Source organism: Podarcis tiliguerta, assembly GCF_965153285.1.
Source record: "Podarcis tiliguerta genome assembly, chromosome: 6".
Lineage (NCBI taxonomy): Eukaryota > Metazoa > Chordata > Lepidosauria > Squamata > Lacertidae > Podarcis > Podarcis tiliguerta.
The window spans coordinates 69,743,689-69,754,950 of NC_139539.1; the positions used below are offsets into that span (position 1 = coordinate 69,743,689).

At 40.8% G+C, this 11,262-nt stretch overlaps 1 protein-coding gene across 4 annotated transcripts in view; it reads left to right on the top strand.

Moving 5' to 3' along the window:
* The window catches only part of PKN2 (protein kinase N2), a 50,477-nt gene extending 42,249 nt beyond the window's left edge, over positions 1–8,228 (top strand). For all 4 annotated transcript variants that reach the window (XM_083444839.1, XM_083444841.1, XM_083444840.1 and 1 more), the window contains exons 19-22: positions 3,564–3,706; positions 3,919–4,026; positions 5,571–5,651; positions 5,732–8,228. In XM_083444839.1, coding sequence (XP_083300965.1) covers positions 3,564–3,706; positions 3,919–4,026; positions 5,571–5,651; positions 5,732–5,935 — 536 coding nt within the window. In that variant the 3' untranslated portion in view covers positions 5,936–8,228. The remainder of the gene's footprint in view (positions 1–3,563; positions 3,707–3,918; positions 4,027–5,570; positions 5,652–5,731) is intronic.
* The last annotated feature ends 3,034 nt before the right edge of the window (positions 8,229–11,262 follow it).

An 11,262-nucleotide genomic window follows, 5' to 3' on the forward strand; every position in this document is an offset into this window, starting at 1 on the left:
TTATTTTTGGTGGGTTTATTTTTTGACTATCACCTGCCCTTCACCCAAAGGCCCCAGCAAATCATCATAGGACCCTCAGAACGATCCAGAAAGTGTTATTGAGAAAAATAAAACATTTTTGTCACAAAGCATAGGCAAGGAGGGAAATCTGCTGTATACCAATTACATTATTGCCAACTGTTCTGTAAACTAAGACTGCAGCACACTTACATGGGAGTAAGCTCTACTGAACTCCATGGGGCCCAACTTAGGGTCAGGCTGCAAAATGCATTGAGAATCTGCTTCACAAAGGCTGACCTGCTGGCTGCAATGCAATCTTTGCATTTTTAATGACAAGACACATGATCTTAAGAAGAGCTGTTAGCATTTCAAAATGCTTGCACTTGTTTGCTAAAGTTAGAAACTGCTGGTTTGTCCTAGGAACCCCATCAGAGAAAGTGGGGAAAACAGTATATAGCTCTGCTTTGTCGGATTCTCTTTTTTGCGCTTTCTTATTTATATCTGTTTATTTTTTGGTATTTGGTTGGGCTTCGTTCGAAACACTTGAATTGGAAGTATTTCTGTGCAATAAAAAACAGGAAGGAAATATAATTTAGGCTGTGTGCCCACCCCCTTCCACTTTGTTGTCAGTCTGGATCCCTGCTTGCTCTGAGTAACAAAGATAAGATAGTATGTCCCATCACAAAAGAAGAGTTAGTTGCTCAGCTTCCTTTGGCCTTATCTAATGCTGTCCCTCCATGAACTGCTACTTCTATTGAGGAGCAGAGCTGTGCTTATGAAAGGACTCCTTCCATGAGTGCACATGAAGGAATGAGTTAATGGAAGTTCCATTCTGAAATATACTCAGAGAAAAGCCGTTGGTTTCATGTAGTTTATTTCAGTGTTCACAGATAAAACAGTCAGTCATCGTGTGTGTCCAGCCTGCAGGCCCCTCCCAGACCCAGGCTATATATCCTGTGGTCACACCTGATAGGCTAGTTCAAAATTCCCTTCTGGAGCACGGCTCCAGCAGCCAATCACATGCTACGTTCTAAAACCCACCCTGCCTATTATTCTAGGATCCAAACTCCAGCCATAACAAATCGGCAAGTGAAAATATTGACTACAACCCTACATCTCCACATTTTCGAATTCACCAACCAAACCAGCTTAAGATCTGCCTGGACCTTTCGTTTTATCAATTCATTCGAGTCAGGAAGGTGGGAAGGGACAATTGCCAGAGCAGCGAGGAGGAGTTGCCATAGTGTCCTGCTTTTATGGATTGGAAGGAGGAAAATAATGGCTTCTCAGGTGGTTTCATCTGCATAAGCAACATTGGGTTCTCAATTATAAGTGGTATTCCACTATAGAAAGGAACTGTAAAAGAATTGTTCCAGTTATATCCCAAGTTGACAGCATGAAGAGTCTGTTAGTCCACACTGCCAACATGTAAATGATTTTCCTTATGCTGGTTTTCCCATGGCTGCAAACCATGTAAAGAGTTCAGGTTTATTTTATCATCTCATTCCTGCCAGTATATAAAGAATTTTGCTTAAGCTGCTTTTTAAGTGAGATAACCCAGGGGTTGCCCCACCCCTGTAGTCATCCAATCCTGAGCCAGGGGAAACTGAGTTTGTTTCTGGAAGTCCTTGAGATTTGCAAAGACAAGAGCCAAACAGTCCTTTAGAGCTGCAAGCCCACAAATTACTCAGTAGCATATAACCAAGCAGCCAGGTACCAGATTCAAAGCCATGCTTACATCAGGAAGCCACACAAGGAATAAGTGCTATACTTTATTAGGGAGTTTATAAGCAGAGAAATAAGAACCCTTTACCACTAAAACACAGTTAAGAAAGGCTAACCGTGTGAAGACACTTCAGCGAATTTGAACACAGAACAAAATAACCATTCGAGTCATTGACCCCATGAGCAAGTTGCATCTAGGAACACATTATTGTTGCCATACATGACCCTCCAATCCCATTAGACCCAGGTCAAAGGCTAGTTTTTTATACTAAAAGGGCTAGACAGGTAGGGTCTCATTGAGCCAATCAGGGCTTGGGGACATATTTCCAAGAAATAGATGGTGGATACCCAGTAGATTTCTGCACAGTCTTTGTGACCTTGACACAGTCTTACATCAGATACAGGTGCAGTGTTCAAAACTCCCACTGTTCTAGGCACATTTTGCGACAGAAAATTTCATTAGGGCGAGCAATTTCTGAGCTCTGGGCACAGTAAGATTTCAGATTAAAGCTGCAGTGGAAGGAAAGGAGGACCTTTTTCTGCCTCCCCACTTCCAGCCACTCTCTGAAGACTGGAGAAGAGACCCTCTAAGAATATTAGGGAGGTGGGCAAAGGAAGGACTAGACCGTGTGAAAAATGAACATAAGATTTTAGCTGCAGTTCATTCATTTTCAGCTTTGTATATTTTTATATAAAAAAGCGGGCCTAAGCATTCTGTTGTTGTGCCCATAAGGTGCCATTTAGCTCCTAGCTTTCATATCTGAGTTTCTAACACTGCACAGGTGGCAAGATGGAGCAATTAAATGGGACTTTTGCCGTAGGAAAACTGCATCAAGAATCCTTATTTATTTAAAGGCAATTGCAGGTTCTTCACACTTGATAGTGTGTATGTTTTGAGTGCTAGTACCAGTGTACAAAATGTAATGTGTGCTGCTGCTTAGAGAGAGAGAGAAATTTTTACAACTAATTATAGAGGCAAGATTTGTTTCTTACCACTTGGAAATTCAAATTTGTCCTACCTACAGACAACAGTTTCACCAATGAAAAATGCAAGGGGAAAAAATTATGCATGCCCTTTGTTAATAAGGAAGTATTTTGACAGTACACAATCAAGAAGTTCTTGAATACCTGCTTGCTCTTGCCCTTTTGTAAAATTTGGCACAGAATTCACATCACACCCTTCTTAAATGAGTTGTTGCCACTGGCAAAAATTCTGTCTAGCGTATGTAGATGACATTAAGCTGTTGGCTTTTTTTTTTAAGGGTTGTTGAATACATACCTTGGCTTCACTGTGCTTAAGAAGGAAATCTTTAAAGGAAAAGTCATATTTCATAGTTTGCTTATTTTAGAGGCAAACTGAGATGCCTAGCATTTTATAGTGTTGGATAAGAAAATAAACATTTTCTGTAAATGCTTTAGAGTGCAAAGTTATACAAGTCTACTCAGAAATAGGCCTTTTGTTCTATAGGACTTAACCTCAGGTAAGTGAGCCTAGGATTCCAGTCTTAATAAATATGTACTTTCTCTGTCTTTCTGCAAGACCATGGTTGTTGTTGTTGTTGTTTTGTTTTTGGTTTTTTAAAAAACCACTACAATGTTACCAGTTGTAAATAATTGGCTGAACATTTGGAGTTCAAAACCATCAACTCTACTTTGCAATAAAAAGTGTCAATCCTTATTTAGCTTTCAGAATTTGGATGGAGTTGGCAGAACAGGCAAAAATCTGCAATGTTGTTCATGTCATACACGGTTCTTGTTGTGTAAGAATCCCACGAGTTTAAAACTGGAAAGGTGAAAGGCTCATAGAACAAAAAACTAAACATGTGTAATTGTTTCAGGAATGGGTTTTGGTGACAGGACAAGTACATTCTGTGGCACTCCAGAATTTCTTGCTCCAGAAGTGTTGACAGAAACTTCCTATACAAGAGCTGTAGACTGGTGGGGTCTTGGTGTGCTCATCTATGAAATGCTGGTTGGTGAGGTAAGCTTCACAAAATGTAAAACTGTTTCCTTTATTCATCTGTGAAGAGCAAATAAATGTGAAAAGAGCTGTTAGGTATAGGTTTCTGTTGAATCCCTCACTCTTTTCACTTCTCATTTGGTTAAATTTGAGTATATTTATTAAGAGAATATATTGATGAAAATTCAGTTTCTGGAAATTATTCTTATCGCTATTTCTCCCCCACCCTCCAGTCTCCCTTCCCAGGAGATGATGAAGAAGAGGTTTTTGACAGTATTGTAAATGATGAAGTAAGATATCCTCGGTTCCTTTCTACAGAAGCCATCTCAATAATGAGAAGGGTAAGATGGTACTTCTTGCGTGCTTGTTTCATTCCTTCTTAATTTGTTTAGCCACGTGTGTAAGGGAAAGCAAAGTGTTTTAAGGTCCACGTTTTTATTTGCTACGTACGTTTCTCAAGTTCATTTTACAAATGCAAGTGTGACTTGCTGATACTAGTAATCTCCTAGCCTCCCCAGAAGTATGCCCCATGTCTTTTGGGTAGAAATACTGTGGGTATGACCTTTACTTCCATGGGCGACTAACTGTGGTCCTTCCAAGTTTCTCTGCTTGCAGTTCCCATCCACCTGTCCACCAGCATGGCTAGTGGTCAGGGATGGTGGGTTTTGTAGCCCAGCAACATCCATCTTGGAGGGTCACCTCCACTGGTAGGATTGGTACTACTTGTGAGTCAGGAGGACTTTGGTGTTTTTTTACGGGAGCACCTGAGAAAGCAACCACAGCTGTATAAAAGGTTAACACACCAGCTTATGATGTCCCTGGAGATAAGCAAAGCAGTAACGAGGATTCTTTCAGTTTTGTAGCAGCAGAGAGTGGTAATTGGGACTCAGTAGAGACCCTACATTCTGGATCATGGAAGCCCTAGAACTTGAGCACTTTTCTCTCCTTTGACAAAACAACTGGAGACTCTTTCTGTGTATTGGGTCTTCTCTCTGTGGGAATGGGGATTGATTGCATGGGATATGATGTCATTAGTCTGCTGCTGTGAGTGGTTGGATTATTAGCCATCACTTGTAAGGGAGCCCAGGTTGAAAATATGCACTAAGCCTTAAAGAAACCAGCAAGCAATGAAAGACAGTACTATCCTGATCCTATCCAGCTACACATTTCTCCTTGAAGATAAACCTAGTCTCACTGAAAATAGTGCGCGGTTTCATGCCTTGTCTTTTTAAAGACAGCAAGTTGGGTTTTTTCTGGGGTTTGCCATTGTGCTTTATTATTATTATTATTCAGATTATTTTTGTTATTTAATTTGTTCTCCTGCGGGAAGGTAAACGGCGTTTCCGTGTGCGGCTCTGGCTCGCCAGAGCAGCGATGTCACGCTGGCCACGTGACCCGGAAGTGTCTTCGGACAGTGCTGGCCCTTGGCCTCTTTGAGTGAGATGGGCGCACAACCCTAGAGTCTGTCAAGACTATCCCGTACGGGCAGGGGTACCTTTACCTTTACCTTAAACTGCCTTGGGACTCTTTTATGCTGTTAATAATGGGCGGAAACCAATTATGTCATTCTGTCATGACACTGATGTCAGCAGTTTTGCTTGAAATATAACTTGGTCAGAACCACTGTTTGGGCCTCGGCAAACCAGCAAGAATTTTAAATTTATGAACTATTAAAAGCAAAGGCAATCATTTCGCTTTCTTTTATAAAGTTCCCAGTGCTACTTGCTGTCCTAACTGGGGAACCTGATGTGCTTTTTAAAAAAAAATCACTATGCTTCATATTTATATCATGCTTTTTCAAAGAACTCGCACGGCTCAGGAAATTGTTAACAGGCACGCCTTGATCCAGCAGGCTACTGACAAAAAGTTCTTGATATCGTTTCAGCTTCTGAGGAGAAACCCAGAGCGGCGTCTCGGCGCCGGTGAGAAAGATGCTGAAGATGTCAAGAGGCATCACTTTTTCCGGGTGAGTGCGAAGTGAAAAGCCTGGGTGCAATCTGGGAGCAGCCAGAAGCAGGGACTTAACTCGGTGTTTTCGTTTTGCAGTTGATCGATTGGAACGCGTTGCTTGCCAAGAAAATGAAGCCTCCTTTTGTCCCCATCATAAGAGGAAGAGAAGACGTCAGCAATTTTGATGACGAATTTACCTCAGAAGCACCTATTCTCACTCCACCCCGGGAGCCTAGGATACTTTCAGAAGACCAGCAGGAAATGTTCAGAGACTTTGACTACATTGCTGATTGGTGTTAATTCTTTTGAGACACTGTGAAATCCTAGCAGACTGGCTCATCAGAACAGCGTTCGCCCCACTCCTTCCCTCCTTTTGAGAATACCAGCTGTTGGGTTGTTCTCTGTGCTGCCTGTAGCTTCCGACTTTTTTGAATCACATGAAGATTTTGGAAAAAGGACCGTTTTTATTACACGTGAGGTGTGACCTCGTTTTTGTATATCTTTATTTTTTTTAAAGAAAAAAAAATATTGAGCACTGGAAAGCGATTCTGTGCAGCTCTTTAAGCTTGACCTGGCAGGTATAGGCTGTGTTCCACTCTCACATGGGCACACTTGTACTGTATCTTTACTGTTCTGCAGCAGAAAACATTGCAAAAAAAGACCTGCCTTAAGCAGGATTAGCAACCAGATACTGAGCTAGACTGATAACCATCTATACTCAGTGATTAGAGGGAAGAAGGAAGGCAAAATGTCTGTCCTTAAAAAAAAAAGATACAGTAATCTCCAAAAAACATAGACCTGATGACTGTTAAGCACACTGTTGTCTTGATTTTTTTAGGGGGGGAATGAGGATTAAGAATTGATGCCTTGTTTTGTAAACTTTCTATGGTATTTATTAGGGGGGGAAATGTTTAAAAGCCTTACCTATAGGAGAACAGTGTAAGTGCTTCCATTCTTAAAAAGACATCGGTCCTAAGAAGTTTACCAAAGCATTTGCCAAACAATTTTTGCCTTTCAACTTCTATAACCAGCAGATATGAAGAATGTAATGAGTAAGAATGTCTCTCCAGTCTTAAATCAGGAACATTTCTAATGTGTGCATTCCCCCAGATGCAATCACTGTTTTGTACTCTTGGAAGTCATGTCTTTTCCACACTAACTCCATTGATATGTTATTTTAGCTAATCTGTGTGTCTGGCTATCTCGTTCATCTTACATTTGCTGATTTGGTGTTGCCATATCATCTTTAAAGAATGAGGATCTTCAGTGTATACATGCCGTGTTCATGTATATTTGGAAGTTATAGTATATTTTTGTTTCAAGCGTATAAATTAACGTTACCACTTCCTTTAGCATTATCCAGTGGCTAGGTGAATGTATTGTTAAATTCAGATTTAATGGGGGGAAACATGCTTGTATACATTTCAAGGCCACTGAATTCCAGACTCTTCATTGGCAATTACTGAGAATAAGGGTTAAAGCAATATGTTTTGAGAGAATGTATAAATATTTTTGATAAAACTTGTATATTTTAAGCCTCTTAACACTATGCTGTACCTTGAAAAGTTAAAATGTCTTTGACCAGATACTGTGTGTGCTCCTTTCAGACTTACGTAGTTTTCTAAAAGGGTGAGTCTGTTTGTGGAAAACAACATTCTGCTTTCCTCAGCTTATTAAAATTGGTTTGTCATCAGGCTCATACTCAGCATGCCCAAGATCAAAAATGTGTTGTGTGATGTTTAAATCCACACAGACTTATTGCTCTGGAATCTGGTTTCATGAAAGATAAATGGCAACCACATAACCATGTGGGTTGGAGTGAAGACAGTGCTGCCCCCAAGGTGTTGCCTTCATTGCCTGAACTTTGAAGCATATGTAACGGGTTCATTAGAATAATGTACATGTAAGTGTGTCCACAAAGAACAATGGTAAAAGACTAAACAAAAAATCAAATCATGAAATGTCTAACCTGTAATTCTTTTTAAAACAAATAGCAAATTAGCATCTTGGAAAAAATGCTATTTCCCTTCCACTTCAAATAACTGTATCACAATTAAATACAAAACACTACACACCTGAGGTACAGTCGGCTATTCATTTATACTCCCAAATTACAGCTACAGACAGCTGAGCCCAAAAGGGTGATTCAAATTTAAAGTCCTACAGAAATAACCCTTTTCTCTTTTTTTGTAAGTACATCTTGTACAGAAATGTTTTGTAATCTAAGCAAATCACTTAAAAATTTTTTAGAGGCAGGGTATGTTCACACAGTTAAGCTGAAAGAAAGCACTAATTTTATCTAGTTTTTTAAAATATTTAGGCAAATTAAGATTTTAAACTCTAGATTGTAAATATATTTTGCTATACTTGTATGTGGCTGCTGAAGCACTTTGTAAAGAAATTAGGTTATTTTAGAATGGTACACTATGCATTAAAATGAAATGTGCCTTTAACAATGTCATACTACAAACTGTCTTGCAGTTAACTATCAAATTAAAGTTTAAATAGTGAAATTTGTATATGAAAACATGATTTACTGATTTGAATCCTATAATCTTGCTTTTTGGTCTTTAGATAAAAATTGTGTTTAGAACTTGGTTTGAATTACCCTTTTCTTTCAGGCGTGCATAAACAGTCTCATTTTCTGTTCCTCTGTCAGTAACCTTGTGGTACCATAGCGTCAAAGCAACCCACACAACTGCATATATAATCATGTAAAGGTTGTACAGTGGTACCTCGGGTTAAGAACTTAATTCGTTCCGGAGGTCCGTTCTTAACCTGAAGCAGCAGCTAATGGGGCCTCCTGCTGCCGCTGCTATGCGATTTCTGTTCTCATCCTCAAGCAAAGTTTTTAACCCGAGGTAGAATTTCTGGGTTAGCGGAGCCTGTAACCTGGGGTATATGTAACCCGAGGTACCGCTGTACTGGTAGTTAGAGGGTGTGTTTTTTGCTTTAAATGTTGACTTGGTTTCTTATACTCTCTCACTCTCGTGAGAAATGGAAAGTGGGGGGGAGGCAACAGGCTATCTGAATTATGGTTCCGTAAAAGGATTTCATTCAAGCATTGGGGGTCAAATTCAGTTGTTAAATCCAGTTTTACTTGCCTACGAAGGTTAATGCAGAAGCTGAAGTAATCTAAGCGTCCCCAAGTTCTAACACAAGCCCACTCTTGATAGTGCGGTCCTTCAGGGAGGGTACGACAGACCCACATTGCCCAGTTTGTTTGCATGGTTCTTTAACAAAGCATGGCATGTATTCATGGACTGCTGCAAGGCAACCCCTTTAAATACGTTGCAGCTATTATGCACCAACGTGCCCCGATCCCAAAATCTCCCTTATCCCTCAATGTGAAAAGCAAGGGGCTCTACAGGAGTTCTTATGGACCTCAACTGATCAGTTGAGACTGCTATTCATGGTGGCAGGAAGAGGAGTAACAACTTTTTCTGTATCTGTAAGAATAGACAGTCAGTTCAAAGTACAGCACCTTAGAGCCTGCAAGGCGGGCATAGGCAAACTCGGCCCTCCAGATGTTTTGGGACTACAACTCCCATCATCCCTAGCTAACAGGACCAGTGGTCAGAGATGATGGGAGTTGTAGTCCCAAAGCATCTGGAGGGCCAAGTTTGCCTATGCCTGCTACAAGGCAAATACTATTCTAGTGCTCAAGCAGGATATAACCGATACAGTGGTACCTCGGGTTAAGTACTTAGTTCGTTCCGGAGGTCTGTTCTTAACCTGAAACTGTTCTAAACCTGAAGCACCACTTTAGCTAATGGGGCCTCCTGCTGCTGCTCACTACCAGAGCATGATTTCTGTTCTCATCCTGAAGCAAAGTTCTTAACCCGGGGTACTATTTCTGGGTTAGCAGAGTCTGTAACCTGAAGCGTATGTAACCTGAGGTACCACTGTATTTTAGAAGGGCTTCCTGGAAGATTTCACCTATGAAAAACCCATGCTATCCAAGAGAACGTAATGGCAGTGGACTTGGGAATATCTTTCTGACAGATGTTGTGATGGAGCATTTCTCACAGAGCAGATATAATCTAAGACACTGGTTGTTGTGGATTGAATTTCCCTGTCCATTCCACAGCAGAGGCAGGAAAAGTTATGTGATGTCCCGAAAGATGACAGTCAAGACTTCAGCCTTACCGCACTCAACATCAGAACCTGGTTCTAAGAATCCTGTTAAGGCTGCACACCAAGATTAAGATTTGAGATGTTTGTTTTGTTTTTTCAATGTACAGAGGCAAGGCTTGATGTTGAGCTGATCCAAGATCTACATAAACTTGTACTTATCATTGGCTCCTCCCCTCATACTATTATGGCTTAAGAATGCTGCTGGAGCAGCGAGGGAGCAAAAATAGCCCTGACCTAGCAGCCTGCAAAATCAGACTGATGGTTTCAAGGGACAAAAAGGCCCTATTTTTAATTTGCTTCAGTCTATGTTTAGGCCAGGGCAGAACTGCTAGAAGTTCTGTTCCTCGTTGCCTTGAGTGGCTGGTTCTCATTTACTCATAACCAGGTTAACTTGAAACTTTTAAGTAGTCTTCACTGCTTACCTATTTACAAGCATGGGTGGGGAACCCGTGGGCCTCCAGATGTCGTACTACAATTTCCATAATCCCTGACTCTTGGCTGGAGCTGAGCCACAGTTGTGAGAATTTCCCCCACATCACCCTGTAATTCATACAGTAATCCTGCAACTTACAGAGGGATTATGTTCTGGGGAATCCACCACACCTAACGCCAAAATAGTGTATAGTCAAAACCCATTGGGTTCAAGGGCAGGTGGGATTGCCAAAATAATGTTTCCCAGAACCCCACCCACTTTATGCCCCTTTAAATTTCCCCCTATAAATCTGAATGCACGTAAGTCAAATACCCACTGTATGCAATGCCAATGCACACCCCTATTTAACATATTTTACCATGTTTCTCAGCTGATTACATTGTGCCCTACCTTGGTAATACTAACTGAAAAAAGGCTTGAATTAAGTCATTCCTTGATTATGTTTTACATGCATTACAAGATCGATACCATTGCATCTACAGATGACAGGATAGGAGTAGTAGCCTCGTGTGGCCAGACTGCCCTTTCTATATTCTGTAATAGTGCATTAGTATGCCTGGAAATTTAGGCCACAGCCAAGGAAACAAGGAGGGTGAATCAATTTGGATTCAGCTAGCTGTTCCCTAGTTCCCAGACTGGCAAGGGTCCCTTTTGAAGTGGCTTGTTGGTAGGGTTACTGGGCTAGTCATGTTTTAAGTACTAGGGTTCAATTAGTTATTAACAGGACAACATACCTGGGAACAAGGATGGCAGAGTCTCCTGTTCTCATACAAGACCAGTCTTCAGAAATCTTCCTCCTATCAGAGACTAAACAGCATCCAGACCACCACAAGCAGGAGCAGCAGAAATCAAATCGGGTGAGTCATAGCTCAAATGCTTGCAGAAATGTTACATATCACATGTTCACTCTGGATTGAAACTGCCCACAATATACCTTACATTTAACCAAAATAATAGTTCTTGGGCAACAATATAAAAATGCTTGAATAGGAACTGAAGAATTTCAAAAGATGATGTATGCTCCAAGTTGATACTTATTTAAGACAGACACACAGAG